Source organism: Podarcis vaucheri (genome assembly GCF_965113315.1).
Source record: "Podarcis vaucheri genome assembly, chromosome: 8".
Classification (NCBI taxonomy): Eukaryota; Metazoa; Chordata; class Lepidosauria; order Squamata; family Lacertidae; genus Podarcis; species Podarcis vaucheri.
Window position 1 is genome coordinate 46,920,282 of NC_138766.1, and position 23,153 is coordinate 46,943,434.

At 40.6% G+C, this 23,153-nt stretch overlaps 1 protein-coding gene and 2 long non-coding RNA genes across 16 annotated transcripts in view; 2 read left to right on the top strand and 1 right to left on the bottom strand.

Annotated features, from left to right (window-relative positions):
• LOC309539219 overlaps window positions 1–23,153 on the top strand; it is a 342,474-nt gene that overhangs the window by 192,037 nt on the left and 127,284 nt on the right. The window lies entirely within an intron of this gene.
• DLGAP1 (DLG associated protein 1) overlaps window positions 1–23,153 on the top strand; it is a 294,134-nt gene that overhangs the window by 183,404 nt on the left and 87,577 nt on the right. For 12 of the 14 annotated variants that reach the window (XM_082235141.1, XM_082235134.1, XM_082235138.1 and 9 more), the window contains one exon: window positions 6,282–7,304. In XM_082235141.1, coding sequence (XP_082091267.1) covers window positions 6,351–7,304 — 954 coding nt within the window. In that variant the 5' untranslated portion in view covers window positions 6,282–6,350. Of the gene's footprint in view, window positions 1–5,804; window positions 5,921–6,281; window positions 7,305–7,858; window positions 8,235–23,153 lie in introns of those variants that run through there. The other 2 variants (XM_082235137.1, XM_082235139.1) reach the window with 2 other exon arrangements.
• LOC309539213 lies at window positions 1,189–13,460 on the bottom strand. Its single transcript, XR_014222766.1, has 3 exons — window positions 12,812–13,460; window positions 12,542–12,663; window positions 1,189–1,871 (listed from the first exon to the last, which is right to left on the bottom strand). It is a non-coding gene; the product is annotated as an uncharacterized lncRNA (long non-coding RNA).

Sequence of the window (23,153 nt, forward strand, 5' to 3'; positions counted from 1 at the left end):
CCTAGTGCGGCCAGCCCCCCCTGCACCCCCACGCTACGCCACTGGGCTCAATTAGATTTTAAACCCCCCCCAAAAAAAAAATCCCTCATAATACTGTTCCTCTTTATTTGCTAAAACTGTGTTTCCCAGTTGTCCATGAGTAGCTTCACTAATTTTATTAATGATATTTCCTTAATTAAGCAGTAATTAATGAACTGAACAATGGAGGATACTATTTTTATGTAAAGTTCAGACAGGCAGTCCAGGGGGCTAGTTTGTCCACTGTCCTACATTAGCGGAATTGTAGCTGTATGTATTGTTTATATAGATAGTTTTCATTTGCTCTTCAGCTCTTCTGCTGCAAGAGCCCCTTGACAAAGATCTGTAATAAGGCAGTCCCTGCCCTTGGGCTTACAAAGGGAAAGGGATAGGGAGGGAAGAGGAAGGAAGGAAGCTCAGGCGCCAGTTCTTAAAGTTTCTATTCTTATAACAACCAGTTGGGATGGAAACAGTTCAGGTGGTCTGATGAAATGGCCAGGTGTCAGTAGTAGTAGTGGTAGTGAAGATAAAAATAAAATGATTTTTAAAGCAAATTATTTGATCAATGAATGTTTCCCTTTTTCATTCACAAATAGATCATAAGAAAATTTCTTATTCATTATTCCAAATTATTCACAGTTTCTATTATTTCCATAAGTGATCTATTTCATTGAAAGCTTTCCAAGCTTTGAATACCAATCATTTTGATGTGACATATGAGTCATATGTTATGCAGCACTCTTTGTTACCTAACAAAAAGTGACACCCGGCTCTAGGACAAAGTTAGTTTCCATAAACGTATTTCATATTTTCCTCCTTTTAATTTACACGAATTTATGCAGTGTACATTTAATTGGAATTTTCCTGAAAAGCAAACATAAAGAGGACATACAAACAGTACGGGGGGGGGGATATTGTTTTTTCTGGAAAATCGTTGTGCTCAGACAAATTAAGGGGTTTTCTGATTAAGCAGCTGACCTTAAAATACACACAGGAAGGCTTTGGCTTTAGACATACCTCTTTTAAGTTTTTGAAATGATAAGACTGTAGATTTAGATGGGAGAAGTGTATGGTGGAAGGAAGACCTGACTACCTGCAGTGGCTATGTTGATCGTTTCAAAAGCATTTCTGCAAACGATCCAAAGTGCTGCAAGTTGTGTTACATCCATGTTCAGAAAATTGTTCAGCTCTCCTTTCCTATGGGAGACCCTGAAAAGTACCCTGTGAAGTCAATGGCCCTCTCTGGAGAAACATTCCAAGACACCGGGCAGCATGCATGCGCAAAACTGCTTTCCACTTGTGAAAGAGGCTGAATCCTTGCTAATATGTAGCAGGACCCAGTTAAGTCACTCTCCTGAGTGATGATCTATCAGGGCCCTTGGGGGTATTGGTTGTCAGTACAACTGCTAGAGGTGAGTAGTGCAGGCGTTCACAGGTCATGTTTTAGTGGTAGTAGCCAAGGTGCCAGAGGCGGGAAACGTAGTCAGAGATATCAAGGTCCCAAAACAGCAACTAAAGTTCCAAAAGCAAGTGACAAGGTCCTGTACTGGCAAACACATGGCCTGGGCTGAAACAGGAATCCATAGGGTGACTAGTGAAACAGCAGCTGCATGAGGTCAGCAGGGTCTTATGTGTTCCCCACTGCTGGGCTGGCAATCTAGTAGTAGTACAGCTTCCTGCCATTACCAAGGTGATTATGCAGAGCAGCAGGGATCCGGACAGGAGCTCCTTCTGCCTGCAAGGTGCCCTCTTGCTGTAGAGAGGAAGGCACCTCAGCCAGCGTTGCTGTGCCAGGAAAATCCCAATTGGCTTGACAGCTGGTCAGCGTAGATGGACTCTTCACGCCTTTACTTCTGCCAAAAGACTGTTACTGATTCGCTGGAAAGATAATACTATGGTCCCCTTTGATCCATGGACTAATAATAATAATAATAATAATAATAATAATACACTGCCCATCTGACTGGGTTGCCCATGTAAGAACTCTTACGACATAGGGTCGGGTTGCTTTTAGAAACAGATTGCGTATGGATAAATACAGGAATGCATTTATAAAAATCATGATGACTTGTTAATAATTATATACTCACCGGAATAATAGCATTAAATATATACCTGTACACTGCTATGTTTCTAGGAAAAGAGCTGCTGGAACTCACCCTTGTTCTCTTAGAATGGCAATGGTGCCCACCTGAGAGGGGCCAGAACTGAGTTCCAGTGAACTCTGACTGGAAAAAAGCCCTGTACTTATATATTGCATTGTGTTACAGTTTCAAGCACCTTTTTCTTTGGGGGATTCTTTGTTAAAAAATTCTTTAGTTTTATTTGTTCACTGAAATTTTTCAATAAAATATAAATATTGTGTGTGTGTGTGTGCGCGCGCATACACAGTTCAGAAACCAAATAGCTTTGAATGCATGGAGTACAGTGTGTCATCAGGCACAGGCTGCATGTTGCCTCTGTACTGAACGTACCTTTTTGTTACGCACTGCACAGAAGGAAATTATCCAAAATTATGTGATGTGCTGCATTGTAATGAATATGTTACTTTTTATAGCCAGTCTGTGCCCCCTTTCTGTGACAGTATTAATGTGATAGAATAGCATAGGAAGTTGCTGTATAGCATCGGTTCATCTAGCTGAATCCTGTCTACCTGACTGGCAGCAGCTATCAGGAACTGGAGGCCAGGGGTCTTTAAAAGCCCTACCGGGAGATTTCAGAACCTTCCACATGCATAGCATGTGCTCTACCACTGAGCTATGGCCCATCACCATATCGCAGTGGTTTTCAACCAGTGTGCGTGACACCCTAGGGTGCCTTGAATGACAACACTGGCCTCTGTCCCTCTTTCCTCCCCTCCCTCCTCTGATGCCCTCTCACATCTCTGCCTCCCAAAGGCTTGCACAACTGTTAATTGCAGCAGCCCTGGCTCTAAGCTCTGCTGGCAAATGGTGCCTCAGGGAGGCACCTCTCTTTGGGGCAGAGGGGGCAGCTTGGAGACCAGGGATGGTAGCAGCAACTGCCCAGAAAACTCCCAAGGAGAGGAGAAAGGAGAGGAGGCTGAGGGAACACTCCACAAGGGAGGGCGTTGGAAAAAGGGTGAGAGGCTCCCAGCTCTGAGTGCTGCAGAAAGAATGTAGTTAGTTAAGGGAGCCGTGGACTTAAAAAGGTTTAAAACCTCTGCAATATCACATGCCTTCTGTTTTGTTTTTTGTCTGAATGGGGCTGGCCATAATCTGGCAGAATAGATCAAGCAGCAGTGCAGCACATTATTTCCTGTAGCATAGTCAGGTTAAATCTTTCCCCAATCTCATTCACACTGAGCTGTGTGGGCCGTTGGAGCGTCTTTAGCTCCTGTTTTGTAAGTGAATCGATTATATATTTAGCTGTTCATCTGTTCTTTGCATAATGACAGGAAAATCATGTTCACAGTAACTTCAAAGTACTTTGGGTGGTCTTGCAGCCCTTTCCAAAATATGGTCCTGAATGAATGTGAGACCTTCACCTACATCTTGCGTGAAATCTGTGCTACAAGGAAACTGGAAGATTATTCAGGTTTTCTGAGGATATGGTAAGGGCTCACAGAATATGGGTACCAAAGTGGCCTGAGACTGTATAACTGTATTTTTTTGGAATTATGTTGTTCCTCCAAAGGAGCACTAGATATTAACACTGAAGAGCAAACAAAACCAGGCAATAGCAAACGCATATACATATAACTTTTCTTATACCAAGATTATTGATTATAAAGGGCCTTTTGGTCTGACATTTTCATAAAGATCAATCTGTGTGCATGTCAAATCAGTAGGAGTTCAATTATTACAATCCACCATTTTCATGAATCATTTCAGTGCTCCCCCCCCCTTTTTCCTTTTTTTTTAAAAAAGTGTAATGTCATGGTAGCTGTATGCTGAATTGATTAAACATTGCTCTAAGTGTGCTGGCATGTCTCAGAGACCTAGTGCTGCTTCAGTACTTACAGACCTTGAAGTGGTGTTTGGAAGTGACTCAGATTAATTGTGTGTTAGAAGACGGCTCCTGCAGTGTCTGCAATCTTAGTGACACTCTCTGTTAAGGATTAATTTATCATTAGCTAAAGTGATCCTACAACATGCTGAGCTAGAAGTCAATGGGACTACTTGTACTCTAAATCATAAGCATATTCTGTAGTGCTTTGCAAAAGGAAAAGACAGACGCCCATGCCTTGTTAGCAGTTCATACATTTGGACCCGGAACCAAAAAACTGAAGAGAATGGGACTAGCCTTGACATTACAATGATAAAAAAATTAACAGTGCTATCTTTTGCATGACTATTCATAATTAAATCCCACTGAGTTCAATGGGACTTACTCTCAGCTAAGGGTTTATAGGATTGCAGCCAAAACGATTCAGGTAATATAGACACTTCCACTTCTCTTGGAATCAGAACTATTCCTCGGCATAATATGGAATGTGTGGAATTCATTCTGTCAGTGCCAGGACTTCTGCTTGCTCAATGGATCGATCTGCCCTCTCTTCCACCCATGCACTCTCCTGGGGGTTCTCCTAACCTTCCAAAGTGGCTTTGGGGAAAACAAAGCAGGGGAGCCCTGTTTTGCTAGCAGAAACCCCTTGCAATGGCTTCTGCTCGCAGAATGGGGGAGCTGATTCCAGCCCCATGTTTCCAGAAGAACTCGTAAAGTTGTAAAATATTTTTCAGCGCTGCCAAAAACACTAAGTACACTGTATATGGCAAAATCTGACCCATTGCTATGACACCTTATAATGTTTCTTAAGCGTTTCAGGCCATCCTTGGACTAGATGACCCTCGGGGTCTCTTCCAGCTTTGCAATTCTATACAATTCTGTGGTTTTTATTTGGCTAAAGTACTGAGTTCAACTTGATTGTATGTTCCAAATGCTATTCACTGTAAAATAATATACTTCTTTTTAGCTTACTTGGCAATATGTCTTGTAAAAAGCAGAGAACCACACATTCTACAGTTATTAAGACAGGCATTAAAGACTGGAAAAATAATTTCGAGTTGGTTATATTTTAGCTCCTGAGACATACTTCTTTCTGTAAGTTAATGATGTTCTAGTCTTAGATATATTTACCTTCAATTCCAATTTCAGTGGACCTTATTTCCAAATAAATATACCAAGGCATATGTTGCTATCATGAGAAAATATAAAATTTAGGAGCAAGTAAATATAAAATTTCAGAAGCAAATAACTGACTGTTTGGAAATATCACTGTGCAGTCTTGGTTCAATCCAATTTTATCCCATAAGATTTAAAGGTTGAACTAGATGTTCAATGAGACTTCAGCGTGTTCAGTTTTCTCTGTATAGTGCCTATGTGATCTGCAAACCTGATACACTGCAGTGTGCTATAATCCTCCTGGTACCAGACACTTCTGGGGTCGAGGCATCCCACAGCCAAACAACAACCTCTAACTCTACTGTGACCTGTGGCAGAAGTCAGAATTCCATGTAGCCAAAGAGTCACAAGCTTCTGGTGCTACCTTGGAAGTCAGGAACCGTTGTGACTCTCTCAGCTAGTCACCATAGTACCAATGTTTGTTGCACAGCCACTAGGTTCATGTGTTGACCCAGAGTTCAAGTATGCCTATGGCTTCATAGGAATTAGCTCCCTAGGCTGGGGTTAGCAGGAGGAAGCAGGAAGGAGACATCAGCACAGCATTGCCATTTGTTGTCAGTGATGTCAGTCCCCAAATTTCTATTAGGGGATTGTGTTTTAGTGATTAAACTATAACAAAGACATAGCTTTGTAATAAGGGTGACAACTGAGTGTAACAGGCATTTAAAGTGTCTCCTAGCATGGGGTTCAAAAGCGTGCTCTGCAGATGCTGTTTGTTAGGAGCTCCTGCCCACCCATCCATTCCCACTCTGCTCCAAAGGTGACCATCTCAAAATATATGTATGACGTATGAATAAATCCCAGGAATATACATTTTTAACACGTTGTATCCACTTGTGGCATGACTTTGTATTCATTTGGACTGTTTCTACCTTACCTACTAACTGAAGCACAACACAGCATTTAATGGGTCAGATCAGATTACGTTAGTTTCAGTTAAGTTCCACTGAAATGAATGTGAAAATTTAGTAGCGACTAACATAAGTCTCATTGATTTCAATAGGAACTATGTGTGACTTAGTCTGGAGCCAACCATTCAGTAGTAGCAACAATTATAATAACCCAAAACCAAATGTGCATTACCAAACCTTTTCACATTTTTTTATTCTCCATTTTTCTAGGTCTTTCATGATGATCTTTGAGTAACATAAGCATATTCAGATGACTCTGGGAAATTTTCCACTTCAACGATGAAAGGATTATCTAGCAGCCGCAGCCACCATCATGGGGTTGCCTGTGAACCAGCATGTGACTCTCTGGTACATCACTCTGACAGGAAGCCATATTTGTTAAATCCTGTGGAACATCATCCTGCAGATCACTCTTACTACACTCAGAGGAACTCTTTTCAGGGAGAATGCGTGGTTCCCTACAACGATCAGATTGCTAGCAGCACGTTCCCTCGGAGACATTACAATTCCCATAACGAGCTTAAAGATGAGTGTGCTTTGGTGCCTCACGGAACAGCCGGTAAAAGTAATCGCATTCCTGCCAATCTTTTGGACCAGTTTGAAAGGCAGCTTCCTCTAAATCGAGATGGCTACCATACTTTACAGTACAAAAGGACTGCTGTAGAACATCGTAGCGATAGTCCAGGGAGGATCCGTCATTTGGTTCACTCTGTTCAAAAGCTTTTCACAAAGTCTCATTCTCTCGAAGGCCCATCAAAAGGAAGCATCAATGGAGGCAAATCAAGCCCAGAGGAGACACAGACTATGAGGTATGGCAAACGTAGCAAGAGCAAAGACCGACGGTCAGAAGGAAAATCCAGGTCAAATGCTTCAGGATGGTGGAGCTCGGATGACAACCTAGACAATGATGTTTGCATTTACCATGGACCAAGTGGGGTTATGACTATGGGGAGGTGCCCTGACCGTTCTGCTTCTCAGTACTTTATGGAAGCCTACAACACTCTCAGTGAACATGCGGTGAAGCCTTCCAGAAGCAATAATGATGTCAAATGTTCCACTTGTGCAAACCTGCCAGTAAATCTGGATGCTCAGTTAATGAAAAAAAGCTCTTGGTCCTCTACGCTGACGGTGAGCAGAGCCCGTGAGGTTTACCAAAAGGCTTCCATGAACATGGACCAGACAGTGGTGAAATCAGAGACTTGTCAACAAGAGCGGTCTTGCCAGTATCTTCAGGTACTGTATGTGTTATTGCTTGCATTACTTACATTGCCTCTGGTTCCAAATATGACTTACACTGAGATGAGACTCCAAATGGGGAAATGAAGGTGGGAGTTAATGCAAATTATGAATAAATCTGCATTTTGGTTGCTAAGAGTCAGTGTTAAAAAGAATGGATACAATGAGGAACTGGTTCACTTTCCTAACATGTGAAAAGAACAAGAGCTTTCTGAATAATTAGGGGGGATTTAAAAGGCACTCAAGACATACAATAAGGCACAGCAGGGTCACAAGGGAGCTAGAGGTAGTAAGCTTTCATTTAGCATTACAATCTCAATGAACCTAATATTACCAGAACAGACATTCATTAGCTTCTATAATCTTAGGATTTGCCTTCATTTTATTATTTTGTGATAAAAACTGGAGCCCCTTGGAACACTTAGTAATGCAATTCTGTTTTGTACACTGTGAACCAACCTACTATCCATTTTTGTCACATACAGAAATCCCTTACGAAATAATTACATGAAGTGACCAGATTGGTGTATCTAGCTGTTATTCCTTTAAAAAAGAGAAAGCTCTGACTGGTGGGGGGAGAATGCAAAGTTGAAAGACTGAAATTATTGAATGTTCCGATTATACTCTTTAAGAGTACATCACTGACTCCCTCACAAGCTGTTTGCAGTTAATAAAGCGTCACTATTTTTCACCAGTATTGTATCTTTAAATGTCAAGAATCAGATGTCTGCTCTTGGAGCTATCATACTGCCGGTTAATTTTTGTGGCAAGAACGTGGATCAGAAAATTAACACAGTTTCAGGCTTGCAAGATCTGTGGATTGCTTTTTATGAATTTTATTTTGAAGCAGAAATGGCACATCTGACTGTGCATGGACAGTGGAATGATGTCAAACAAAGAAGAGAAAAGACCATGAGGAAGAAAGAGGTTTGATCCAAGATATCCTTATTGTTGTTGTTGTTTAAAAAAAGTGAATGATTGCTCTGCTGTTCGGTTTTCCTGCTATTTAGTTCTATTTCTGTGCATCATATGTTGCAGGGTAGTTTTCTCTTGTGCTCAGCTTTATGGGGTATTTTGGATGAGTCTAGAGTCAGGTAGAGGAGAGGATTCTACTGTCCTCTGAAGATGTCCAGCTTAGTTGAAACCCAGGTGACCTACAAATGAATCTGGGGTACCAAGTCTTTAAGAAGTTCTGCTTTTAATATATAATTTGAACACCAGTTTATATCCAAAATTAAGAATTACCATATTTCACGTAATAATGCATGTATCTCTCTGTTCATACAGAATTCCTATACATTAAAAAGTAAATATGAATGCTTCCCTGCACATATCTCTGTGTTCATATAGGAGTCCTATACATTTAAAAGTGGAAAATTAAGGGGATGTACTTGAAGGTAGCAAAATAATGGTACTGTAGCAGGGGAGGGCGATGTTTTGGATGTCAGGTCAGAAGAAGATTGTAAGACTCTTGTTGTTTTTTATTAGCTCTCTAACAGCAGGCACTTGGCACTTAGATAACTCTTGACCCAATATGTGACCAGGTGGTGGGAAAAGAAGTGAAAAAATTATAACAGCTTCATCTTTGCATGAGCCCTTCCACAGGGACTTTGCAGATAGTATTTGACAGGAATAGACTTGTGAAGTAGAATTAGAGGGCATTATCAGTGTCTGCATGGATAAATGTCCATCAGTCCTCTAAAGCATTATGCAGAATGGCTAAATATACTCTTACATATTTATCATGTTATGTCTACCTTGACTTAAATTAGCACTTTTCAAATTTGAAACAAATCACCATAATGTTGATATATTAAGATTGGTGTTTTTTTTAAGAAACAAATAAATACCCTGAATGTGATTAATACTATTACAAATGCTACTAAATCTTGAATTTCAGTCAAATAAAAATGCCAAGTTGAAGAGTCATTGCAGGAGCATAGTTCACCCCCAGTTCTTTAAAAAGCTATACAAATGTAAAGTGTGCAAACTTAAAAACTCATGCATCACTCATCCTCTGAAAGCTGCCATGTATACAGTGATGATGATGCACAGATGATGGCAATGGGTTGTTATCAACTAAGTTTTCCTCTCAGTAGTCTTATTAAAATTAATGGACCTAACCTAGTTCATTAATTTATGTGGGTCTACTCTGAGTTTTTAATGTTTGATTGTTTATATGTGTGTTGGAAGCCACTCAGAGTGGCTGAGGCAACCCAGCCAGATAGGCGGGGTATAAATGTTGTTGTTGTTAACTTAGTTGAATGCCATCCAGTGCTTAGATAAAATGTGTTGATCAATGAGAATTATTAATTTTTCAAACAATATGTAATTCACCTGGAGGGACGTAACATCTAAATTGGATAACTTTTCAGCACAAAGCAAAACAGTGAATCAATTTAAAAGTTTAAGAGGGTGTGACCTCTTGTTTAGGGCAAGAACCAAGAAGTTAGCTCTAATATTCAGTTGGTGGATGTCTTTAGTAGAAATTACAGAAATCACTGCATTACACTCAAGGTTTAATCTGCTTTCCATTTTGCATACAATCAAAAATACTGATAGTTAGGCAGACTTAAGATCTGAACACTTTTACCTTTGACTAAGGCAATGTGTCATACCAACAACGCTTGATAGCACAGTCCTAAATACATCCGTTCTGAAGTATCGTATTTACAGAAATCTAAAGTGCCATAAAACCTCATGTGCACCTCAAATTTCAAAACCTTGAAACCAAAAAAAGTATTTGCTGGTGAATGTAAATGTGCCATCAAATCTGATGCACATCCTAAATTTCGCGATGTCATTTGGCCAAAATAGATGCACATTACATTCGAGTAAGTCCCAATATGTGCAATGCAAAACTTACTCCCTAGTAAGAGTGAATAGGAATGCAACCTTAGAATCTAAAATAAAGAGAGAAGAATTGTGTGTGCTTAGGTGTGTATTGTTCATCTCTGATAAATCTTCTAGTCTTCTAGTCAGGCTCACCCACTGGACCTGCTGGGGCACAGCCCTCCCACTGAAAATGTCAAGCAATTTTTGAAAAATTCCTTTTCAAAATCTCAAAGCCACACACACTCTTATTTGCTTTTGATTTTATTTATAAAAATATTTATATACCGCTATTCTTAAAAAAAAAATCAGAGTAGTTAACAACAGTTATACATAATGCAATAATAAATAAATACATAAATAAAAATCAGAAATCAACTAACTATTAGGAGAAGATTTATCTGCATAAGCCTGGCAGAATAGAAAAGAATTCAGCAGGCACCTAAAACTTGAAACTTGCTGAATCTCTATTAGCAGAACATTCCACAGAACTGGGCCAATGACACTAAAGGCTTAATTTCTTGTTGTTGCCAAATGAGCCTAACCAATTCAGGGAATGACCAATGGTGCTCCTGTAGATGATATTGGTGATTGAGCTGAGGTATAAGGGTTCAGACAATCCCTGCGGTACCCTGGATATAAGTTGTTTGGAGCTTTGTACGTTAACACAAGGACCTTGGACCTTGCTTTGTAGTAGATGGGCAGCCAGTGCAGATGTTTTAACAATGGTGTCACATGTTGTTGGCAGCAGGCCCCCTGACCACTTCACTCTGCAGCAACTGGAGCTTCTGAACTAGGCCCAAGGGCAGCCCCACATAGAACATATTCGTCTAATTCACTTAGACTACATTGGTTCTAAGCATGCTCAGAGCTGTTTCCCTGATCTCATAGGTAATCAAAGAAGCAACAGGGAGTGGCTCCTACTTTTAGGAACTTTATTAATTCTGTTTGGGGGCGGTGACCTTGCTAGCAAGCAACTGTGAGTCTCTTTCCAAAATCTGTTTTGCTGAATCATTTTGCATTTATTTCTTTTTTAATTGAGGAATTAGAAGGCACAATAGTGGATGGCTTGAGTGTATGTTGCAGTAGACTCTATATAAACCATTTCCCTGCATTCACTCAATAAGAACTGCTGGGTGAGGCAGGGCAGGTAGATCTGAATCGTGAGCAATTCCAGGGAACTTTCTTAGAGTTTTTCCAGAAAACTTGTGTGGATCTGCTCAGGGGCATCGCAAGGAGGGTGCAGGGGTTGTAGTCCGCCCTGGGTGTCATGCCTGGGGGGTGACAAAATACCCCCGGGCAGATCAGTGTGATAGCACTCGCACCCCCTGCGGGTGGATTTTCGTGATTGGCACGATTGTCATGGTGAAAATCCGCCCACTGATCGTGTAAATGCGTCTGGCGATCAACCTGGCACCCCCTGGAGGGTGGCACTCGCACCCTGGCTGGCAGTGCCACATGCCAGGCATATTTGCATGGTCAGTGGGTGGATGTTCACAATGACGATTGCAGATTCCACCTGCTGGGGATGCGAGCGCCACCCGCTGTATGGTGCCACCCGTGTGCCATCTGTATGGGTGCTGCGTGTGCACCGCCAGGCAGTTTGCCCCATCCCTGGGGCTGGTTTGCACCACCCCTATGGGCGGTTTGCCCCACACTGGGTGCCGGAGAGGCTTCCTCCACCACTGGATCTGCTTCAAAGAAACCCCTTCCCTAGCTTTCATTTGGTATATTTTGGGATGAAAAAAATGCTGCCACTATTATTTCTAGCTGGATTTTTGTGAGTTTGTTAGTGAATTTCCACAACGAAAAATTTGGGTCCTTTGGCTGTCTAGATATCACTCCACACCCTTCCCCAAACCCGGAAGATATTCTTCCTCGTCTGAGACATAACAGAGGCTGATTATGAGAAGTCTGGGGTGATGTACTCTGAAGATGAACACAGATTATTGCTTCATGTTTTCAGAACTGCTCTATGCATTGCAAATATGTTCTGCTGTGCTGTGGCTCAAATGAAACAATCACTTTTTTGTCTATTGGTTGGAACACTTTGTTCTCTTAATTTAAAGGGAAAACATTATTTTTATAATTAAAAGTTGATTTTAAAAAAATTTGAGGGGATGGGACAGAAGCAAGTTTTCCTAACATTAAAAAAGATGCTTTTTTAGTTTTTTAACAACGATTGAGTAGGTATAAACAATACATGAATTAAAAAAATATGTCATGTTGTATGGCTTAATTTCTAAATAAAAAGTATCATATGGTGTCAGTGTTATATAAAAATTATACTTAGCCCTCCCTACATGGAAGCTCTTCTTCCATTCATAGATGTGAGGAGACAGTGGCACTCTACACATGAATAATGGTACAGTTTTCTAAATAAGTACTATACAGGTTATTACCATGATAATATGATAGCTGGGTATCTCTTGCAGTTCTTCTGATTTTAACTTTCTGTTGTGCTCCTCAATCTTCTTCACATGCCTGTCACCGTTGCTGCTTTGGCTTTAGCCTGTCCCTGTCCCTGTCCCCCTGTCCCTCCTTCTGCCTTCATAGCATCTTCTTTTTTAAAATAATAATAATATTTATTAGTTTTCCAACAAATTAAACACAACACTACAAAATACAAAAAAAGAAAAAACATACAACAATACAATACAATACACACACACACAAAAAAAACTTCATAGCATCTTCTTGAGCCCCTTGCCAGTGCTCTTCATAGTCCACCAAAGTCTGTTCAACTGACCCCAAACAATACAGAACCTGGCCTTATATACTGTTCAGCTAGGATGTTCCAACCAATCAATTTGTTTCTGAAAGAATTCCAAACCATTGTTATGGACCAATAGATGTGAATGGAACGTTCACCAAATGACCAGTCATAAACTGACGTTTGGCTGGTACAGCTCTTACATAAACAAAAGCCAAGCATGTATACTTCTGCCGTCCCCTTGGCAAGAGGGAGCAACTGTGACAGTTTACCTGCCAGTTGGCCTGCTGCTAGTAGACCTTGAATATTTTGTATCTTATGTGTATTTTATAATGCTGCTTTGTGTCAAATGTCTTTTGAAAAGCAACTTATGAATCTGTTCAATAAATACTCTGTTGCAGCCAGGTATCAGGGAACTGCCTCAGAATATGGCCTCTTGCTTTAATATAAGAACTTGCTAGTCTGACCATATCAAACTGGTGTTAAAAGTTTATCACTGGCTTCCATACAAATATTCCATACATAGGACCATAACAATCTCTTGGTTAGTTAAAAACCTTTTCTGGGGTCTTGCTTCAGGTGTTCCTGAGCTGAGAAGGCTGGCAACCAAAGATGTGTGTTGGCCACTTATGAAACGTTCATTTAGTGCTGGCTTGTGTTTGTTTTTGGTCCCCTATTTTTCCAAACACTTTTCTCTCCTGTCGTTGCTATCTTAACTTTGAAATGTGGCTTTTATAATGTTCAGTATGTGGACTTAGTGGTTATAAACCACTCTGAAGACTTGGCAGGGAAAAGCTATATATTAATAATTTAAATAAATAAGTATAATGGTGTCTCCCAACTATATGAATATCAGAAACTCCTACCAGGAAAAGTAAAGTGTTGACCTTTGTGGATAATATTGCTTGTGGAGCAAATCCCATCCATTCCCTCTATCACGTCATTATCTAAGCCACTGAAAGGAGCACTATGGTGGGGAGCAGGTCTCTCTGTTAAAGACAACTCCGGCTGCTATGGGGAAAGGGGCAGTATGTTTCTGGTGCTCCCCACCTGAATGAAGCCATGTTCAAAGGAGTGGAGGGAGCATGGCTGGCTGCCTCCTTCCCATTCTGAACTGCTTCTGTCCTAACTTTGGCCTTTGACCAAGCTTGCAGCTTGTTTCCTTTAAAACAGGTTCCTCCGCTCCCCCTCCCAGTAGAGCCCATATACAGGGCCCTACATGCTCTGGAGAGCCACTGAAAACTGAGACATGGTTTTATTTTATCCCCCATGCTGTTTAGCATCTACATGAAACCGCTGAGTGGGGTAATCCAGAGTTTTGGAGTACGTTGTCAGCAATATGCTGATGACACACAACTCTACTTCACCTTTACATCTGCAGGTGAGGCAGTGGATGTGCTGGACCCTTGCCTTGCCTCATTAATGGAATCGATGAGAGCCAACAAAGTGCAGCTCAATCCGGATAAGACTGAGGCACTGTAAGTGGGTGATTCTCTAGGCCAGATGGATGGGAGATTGTCTGCTCTTGATGGGGTTACACTCTCTCTGAAGGCGTGGGTACATAGTTTAGGGGTACCTTCCAGGTGTGTACCTGGGGGTTGGCAAAACACCCGCCCCCAGGGTGCAGGCCCACAGGGGATGCAAAAATCACCCCAGATTGCTCTGATAGAGATTGCCTGGATGACACTCGCCTTGGAAGAATTTGAGATTAGGGTGTGGAGGGGTTGGGTGACTAGATGGCTGACATTGCCACCACTATCTTTTTGATGCCCGCTTGCCAACTGGATGCAGGGGAAGGGACCCTGGAGGCAGTGGTGGAGGCTTTTAACTCCTCCAAGCCTGTCTTGACCAGAGAGAGAGAGAGAGAGAGAGAGAGAGAGAGAGAGAGAGAGAGAATTTGAATGAAAGGATGGAGGAGTGATGGACCTCTCCACCTTTCCTTCTCTAAAGCAGGGGGAGGCAACCTAAGGCCCATAGGCCACAAGCGGCCCACAGGGGTAGTTTAACCGGCCCACGAGCCGCCTCTCGGCGAGTCCCCATGTGCTGCGCTAAACCGGCATGGGGACTCACGTCCGTGGCGCCGTAAATCGTATCTGCGCATGCGCAGATGCCGTAAATCGCATTGACGCAGACACTGGAAATTGCAGCCATGCGTGCTCATGTGCACGCACAATCTGGCGCATGGAGGGATCTCCGCTGGAGTTAACCGGCCCAGGAGAGGTAAACCTTGCCGACCCCTCCTCTAAGGAGTCCTTGTTGCTGTTAAATGTGGGGTTGGGAGAGAAAGGAGTGCATTTCTACTCTCCCCCCCCCCCATTATAAATGGATAATTGCATACGACTCTCCCCATTTGCATGTGTGAGTGTGGAATGTGTACCTAATTCTTTCTCCACCTGCTCCCTGAGCTACCCTTCTGTCGTGAAGGGTGCAAGTGTGTATTGGACACAAACAGCACACTCTTTCTCTTCCCTTCCCCCATGTTTTCTCCATCTTCCCAATAATCCTGCCCCAGTTTTTTAACTGGCAAAGTTCGGTCAGCTAAGCCAGAGATTTCATCTTGTGCAGTGATGGGATTAGAAGACGACTTTCCCAACCTGAGGCTGAAGAAATTTGAAAGGTTTCATGAAAGTGCAACCAACGAAGGCCCGTATATTCCTCCTGAACAGAGCTTTAGAAAAGAAATAGAGACAGTTTACGACAGAATTTTAACAGAAATGAAGCCATGATATGAGGCCATGTCAGCTATATCATCAGAAGTCTCTCTCTCTCTTTTGTCTGGAAAGAACTTGAAGAATCTGAGTTTAAGTGAGCTCGAAAAAAGTGTTTCTGACTTTGGACTTCACTACTCATTGTATGTAGACATTGTGGAGCATGTGTCTGAATTGGAATTGTTCAGAGCACAAGTGCAGGAGCTGAACAAGGAATCTGGGTCAGCAACTCCCCTGGATTTGCTGAGCACTGTCAATACAAGCGTACTATCTTGATGATATTTCTCCAAATATCAAGACTGCACTTCGAATTATGTAACCTTAGTAGGGATTGTGGCATTTTGTGAATGCAGCTTTAGCAAACTTAAGTTGATAAATGATAATTTCCATTCTGCAGTGAGCCAAGAAATATTGACCAGCCTTGCCCATATTATCCATCAAACCCAATAGAGTGGTACCTCAGTTTAAGAACAGTCCGGTTTGAGAATGATTTGGTTTACAAACTCGGCAAAACCAGAAGTAGTGTCCCAGTTTTAGAACTTTACCTCAGTCTGAGAACGGAATTCGAATGGTGGAAGAGCACTGGCGGCGGGAGGCCTCATTGGGGAAAGCGTGCCTTGGTTTAAGAATGGTTTCAGACTTCTGGAATTAATTCAGTTCATAAACTGAGGTACCACTGTAATGGGTCTTTTCTGCGGTGATTCCCCATTTGTGGAATGCTCTCCCCAAGGATTCTCGCCTAGCACCTTCATTACATATCTTAGACATGCTGGGGAAAGATAGCATATGCAGGTCAAAGAAAAATAAAATCAGCCTTTTAAGTGGTTGGTTATTCTGTGGAAGCAAGTAACCTTGTACCATTTTGTTGTCATTCATTTAAAAGATGTTAAAAGATTTAAAAGATGCCATCGCTATACTGGATATGCTTCCATATGAGTAAGTATGGTGTGAACACTTTTTAGATGTATAGAAAAAATATATATGAAAAGCTTTAAAAAAAACTGTGCTGTGCATGTGGAAAGTTTATGATCACTACATATTGCTAGTAGATCTACAGACATCTGGGTAGGTGTAAAAATTAAGAAAAAAAAATAAAAAAACTCTACCATTATTTGAATGAAAAGCCAGACCAGATTTTGGACTTTCTTGTCCTCTTTGCAAATGGTGTACTGATGGCATTGAGACAGAGCAAATCCAGAACTTTTAGATAGGCAATAAATTTCCATAGGAGCATTTGAATTCTCTATTAGTTGGTCATTAAATTCAAAGCTAATAGTAGCATTCCTGTTCTAACTTTTAAGAGATAGAAAGGACAATCTGGTTTCACTAGCATTAAAAATATCCAGAGAAAAGTCCATTGCTTTTTATTTGGCAGCATCATGATAGGGAAATCCTAGAATCAATCCAAAATAAATTAATCAGATCTATTAGCTTTTCTGCTTAACACTCCAGCTTGATAATTGGGTCAGAGGTACGTCTTTTATCTTTTGCCTTTGAAAAATATTGGTTCATTATGAAGTGTTACTGCAAGCTTACATGTAATGGATAACAAGATTGCCAACATTATGGATATTAAAACATTGCCCCATCAAAATGTGAGCAGTTAAACTTGATTGAGCAAAACAACAGAGATTATTTATCAACTTGGATTTTGTTACTTGTGGCAATCTTATCCCTTGGCCACCAAAACTCAAATCAATTACTAAGTTGATTGTTTTATTATCCCTAAATTCTTTTGTAAAAAGTGGCTGTACTTGTTTTATATGCATTCTAGCTAATTTTCTACAAAATGTTTTAAGATTATCCTGTATTAAAATCCCCAGGAAAAACCCGGTCGACATGCAGGATAGAGTTTACATATCCAGTGATAAATTTGTAAACCACAATGTTGTGTCACAGCCAATAAAGTAAACTATGGTAGGGTTCTTATTCCAAACAAAAACCTTTATTTTTTGCTTTATTTGGCACTTTGTTGTTGTGTTGCGATTTATTATATTTGTTTTACTATTTTATAATATAGTTTTTTATTTAAAAAATGTTGACTTTAACAATAGCTAAAATTGGGTATTCCTTGTTTAACTAAGAATGAAGGACTTGCTAGTAGATTTAAGTAGGTTTAAAGAAGTGATTGTTAATGCTAATATTGCTGTGTTACACATTTATTTATATTATGTTCCTCCTATAGTTATGTTGTGTAGAAAACATGAACCACTATACGGGACAAGTTTGGTCTACTGAATATGTCAGATGCTGTTGTATCACAACATCATATAAATTAATTGTAATATACAAAAGGTAGCCATGTGTTATCTGCTGCATATAGTGTATGTTTTTATGGATTAGAGTAAACTTCATCAGATGTCTGAAATGTAATGCTCAGTTGCAGGTAGAGTTGCAGGTACACATTTTGCTGGTAGAGGCAGTGCATACTGTGAGGTCAGACAGACAGGAAATACAAAAAGTGCAGGGACTACTTAGTTACAGCTTGAATGCATGCTTAATAGCACAGTCAGTGGAGGCTGGTCCACTGGGGCTACAGGGGCATAGTCCTCCCACCAAAAATGTTAAGCAGTTTTAAAGAAAATCCTCCCCAAAATCTCAAAGCCACACATTTCCCTATGTCCCATATACATTTTATACTTTCTTGATCTGAGTGGCATTTCTGTCAGTCTCATGTTCTCTGGCCAATCACATACCCTCCAAGTGTCCCGGTTTAAGCGGGACATCCCGGCTTCTGATCCCAATCCTGGCTGTCCCGTTTTGGCTTCCATGCTCCGGCTGTGCCAGAGTGTGGGACCTAAAGATGGGCACTTTTTGGTTCCTTGCTGTGACATGAGTCAATTGGCTCACACCAGAGCACAGAACCAGAAAATGGCTGCGAAGCCTACCATGCCCCCTCGCGTTGCTACTCTTCGTCCTCCTTCTGTCACAGCAATTCTGGAAGCTGGCTTCTGGAAATAATTCTGCTGTGCCAGCAGAGGAGGAGGAGGAGGTGGCAGCCAAAGGTAGGAGGCAGGGCGAGCAGCATGAGTGAAAGAGCACAGAGATAGGGCGGGTAGTGCAGAGATAATGGTGGGTGGGTGGGTGAGCGAAGGAGCACAAAGGTGGGGCAGGTGGTTAGTGCCAAGATCAGGTGGTTGGATGAAGGAAGGAGTGCCTTTCGCTTTCTGTTCTGCTCAGTTCACTATGTTATAGTTGTGATGCCATGCGGTGCCCCCTAAATTCGGTGCAGTGGACTGGTCGTGCTGCCCTAAATCTGTCTTCAATGCTCATTACAGGTGGCTGCCTTTAAATGCAGTTTAGAAATTACAATTGATAAAAAGAGTCTGCCAGGATAATAACATGAGCCAGGTTATCAAGCTAGATGGTATTACAGCTCTAATATCCTATTCCCAATTTTAAGGACTTGCCCCCTTTTCCTCCGGCCCCACACTTCAGGCTACCTGTTGCAGAAGAGTCTCTAGACATGCAGCGGACACACACACACACACACACACACACACACACTCTCTCATATATATATATATATATATATATATATATATATAATGGGAGATGCTGGGAAGAGTTAGGAAGCTCATGTTCCACCCACTCCCCTCCGTGGGCAGATCCATGGATCCAAACCTGTTCTATCCTTGTGTCTTATTTCAGAGCTTTTCTAAATGTTCTATTTTATTATTGTTGTGTTCCTTTTAATGTAAGCTCTTTACAAAAAATAATTTGAAAAGCAGAGTATAAACATTTTTAATAAATAAAACTTAACTTTTCTTGGATATTAAAATTTATCTTACCAGCATATAAAGATATGTTCAAAATTATCAATCAGATTGACTAAGCTGAAGTAGATCACCATTAAAATTCCACAAAAGTTAATGACAGATTTTAGAAATACTTCAAAATGTTGATGTGTTTTAATTGGGAACATCCTGAATATGTTTCTAAAGAGTGCTTGCATGTGCTACAAGACATGATTATCACCTGTGATGGTTGACAAAACTCAAGCTGACTTGGGTTTTAAAATGTATAGGAAGCACCTCATACTTGCACACATCATTTAATAATTATAATCAGTCAGACATTTCTGATCATTATTTCTCAGAAGGTGATCACGCTCATGCACTTACATGTGCTTTCTTAAATTATTGGCTCACATGACTTAAAAATCTCTTGTTTTGACAGTGACCAAATACACATGTCTAAAATTATGTTTCCTCGGTCCCTTTGGGATCTTTTGGTGTCTTAAGCATAAATTGTAGCCGTTCTATTTCACTGAATTAATGTATGTTCATGATAAAAGACCATAACAAGTGAAATTCAGCAAATGAATGCTGTTGTAATGGTATGTACAGCAGTCATAAGATCAACTAAGAAATCCCAAATTGCATAAGTTTGAAGATCTGCACAGAGCAGTCATTAAGCATTGTTCTTCACTTGTGTAATTTCATTTCATTAAGTATTTGCATACTAATAGGAAGCTTTGGTTACATGTCTCCCATTGTGAGTGATGGCCAACCACTCCCTCCCTCCTCAGACCTAGTGTTTACTTGTAAACTCACCCACATTTGCCTTAGCAAAGCCCAAAAGAAGCTTAAATGCTCTCGGCTGCAATAAACTATAGCAAAAATGAGATGAATAATGAATGTATTTTGCCACAAGGACAGTCTCTTTGCTTTTTCGCCTTACAAGGTAAGCTCATAGTGATCATAAGCCTAGGGCAACTTTTTAAAATAACATATTAGAAGACGTTGCTATGTATTTTACATTTCATTTATATGACTTTATTAAATGTACTCTTGCATATAGTGTGTGTGTGTGTATTTGTTGTTCTCAGGTAGCTATTTGATTTTATCTGCACTAAACCAACATGAAATAGTGGAACATGAGTCCATGCTTCTTGCCCTGGGGGATATTATTAAGGCATTGGCTGTTGATGGTATTTCATATGGTAATTTGTCTATTGTGTGTAACACGAAACCAAATAGGTAATTTGAGCAGGCAGTAGAGAATTCCTTTTACGATTTTCATTCTTGTGAAGTGTATTATAAATTTATCAGTATATGTATGCTATGGAAAATATTTTACAGTAAGTGACCAATTTTTATTTTGGAAAATGTGGACTATTAAATGCTTTAGTTGAATTAAACCATGCACTAGTACATTAACTCTCCAATGAGTCAGAAAATACCACAAGAAGACTGCACATCAATTTCTATTAATGATCTCTTGAGGGAAAACCGGAATAGTCTCAACACAATTTAATAAGTGATCAAAACAATATTTTAATAAAGCTGCCAATATTCATTTTTGAAATAGATTAAATTTAATACAGCTATTTAATCTGTTAATTTTTAGCCTTACTTTTCTCTCTCGTTCTAATTGTTTTTTTCTGCCGGCAGTACTATAGCCCTCTTGCAATGTACTCTGATTTTAATTTCATTCTTGCTCTAATGAACTAGTATAGGAGTGTTGAGCTAGAATCAAGAAGACCTAGATTCTCAGCCTAATCTATCTCATAATGATTGTTATGAAAGATGGGAGGTGAAAACCATGAGCTCTTTGGAAGAAAGGTAGGTTAAAATGTTATACACACACTGAATTCTAAATTCAGTCAGTGTTAAGCAGCTTGTTTTCCCCATTTGTCTATTGGTTTTGCAGCAGTCACTCCTTTAATTGTCAAGGGTCATAGCCAGGACCAGGACCTGCTAATAAAAGACAACAGCAACAACAACAACAACAACAACAACAACAACAACAACAACAGATATACAATAAAATCCATAATTTGCTCCCAGTAGCCTATTTTAGAAGGATCTGTGTTCTGTAGTGTAACAATCACAGAGCTGAGTTTGTGAGGGGGGTATACAGATACATCCAACAGCTGGCTGCTGTAACCATGATACACTGGTTAGGGGCCAATAGCTTCTAGCTACTAGACTTTATTATTGTTTGAAGGGGTATCCTCATAGGAATCCATAAAACTGAAGGGGAACATAGGGGCCATTTTCCATGCCATTCTACAGGGTTCAGGTAGTTTAAAGAAGCTGGTGATTCCTGACAATCAGCTGATGGGTGGATTCATCCACCCACTTTTGTAGGGCTGAGGCATTGCATGTCTCCTCTTTTGCAGACTTCTCTGCTTTTCATTCAGACCAGAATTAAACACAGCCATTCCCAGTGCATTGCGTCCTGGGCCTCTCTACATCCCCATTTCCCATTATTTCTGCTCTCCAGTGTTGTGGGCCTGGCTTATAAAGCCTGAACAGTGGTTTTCATTAGCAACCTTTGGTTTCATAGTTTTGCCCTCAGGACTTTTTCAAAACCAACTGAAACTGAGAGCTGTCTACAAATAAATCCCATTCCTTGCTGTCCATACTCTCTGCTTTATTTTGGAATGGTCCACATTTGGTCCAGGTAGCTACTGTGTAGGTTGGAGTTTGGTAAATAAATTGCAGCAGTGTACAGAAACAGTCTGGTGTGACTTTTGGTTGAAAGGATAAAAAGGCAAGGTATCTCATGACAGACACAGCCATAGGTTTTACCTATGGCCAAGATGGAGCCAATAGGTTAACACTACTAGCACATGCTGTTACAGACCCAGTTTGTAGTGGAATTGGGTTGTGAACTTTAAACAACAGCCTTGCTATGCATGCCTAGGTTGACCAGGTTTGGGACACTTACCGCAGGATCCTTTCTTTGCAAAAAGGGAAAGCAAGAATGCCAGACAAGAAACAAGGATTCAAAGCTTTATTTACTGACCAAATGTTACAGCAAGGGTGTTATCTCCCTAATTAATAACCCTGGAAATGAGGAATCAAAATTGGAATGAAGGAAGAATCCTACCAATAAAGCTTTCTTCATAGAGTACACACACAAAATGTATACTCATATAAGAACATAGACCAAGGACCCAGGCTAGGGATCATGTAACAAGCAAAAATAGGGAGGATAGTGAAAACTGCAAATAAATCTTCTCTGAAATGTAATCCTTTTTTGAATTGTAATCCATTTCCAATTGGTTTTCTTGGTCTTCTTGGTTCTGCTAGGGCTTCTCCTCAGTTGGCTCCTCCACATAAATTGCCTTCTCCAAATTGGTACTGAGACAGATCTACCTTTTTATGCACATGGGATGGTGAAGCACTGTCCTATAGCACAGGCTCTAGAATGCCACTGGGTTGTGAAAGTAATATAGCCCAAACCCAAGTTTGTCTCAATATTTTCCTCTTCATGTGCATGATAACATCCTGCCTTTGCATATGCCTAAAGTCCAGAATGCTGACATTGCTTGTCTGCTAAGCCAAACCTGCTTTTTAGGCCCCCGCAAGCAAAACTATTGACACAAAGACACAAATGTAATTGTTTTGTCCTGGTTGCCATGCAGCTACTGAAGCTTGGACTTATTATTATTATTATTATTATTATCATCACCATCACCATCATCATCATTAATCATTTATATGCCACTCATCTGACTGGGTTCCCCCAGCTACTCTGGACAGCTTCCAACAAATTAAAACACAATACGACATCAAACATTAAAAACTTCTCTGAACAGGGCTGCCTTCAGAAGTCTTCTAAAAGTCAGATAGTTGTTTA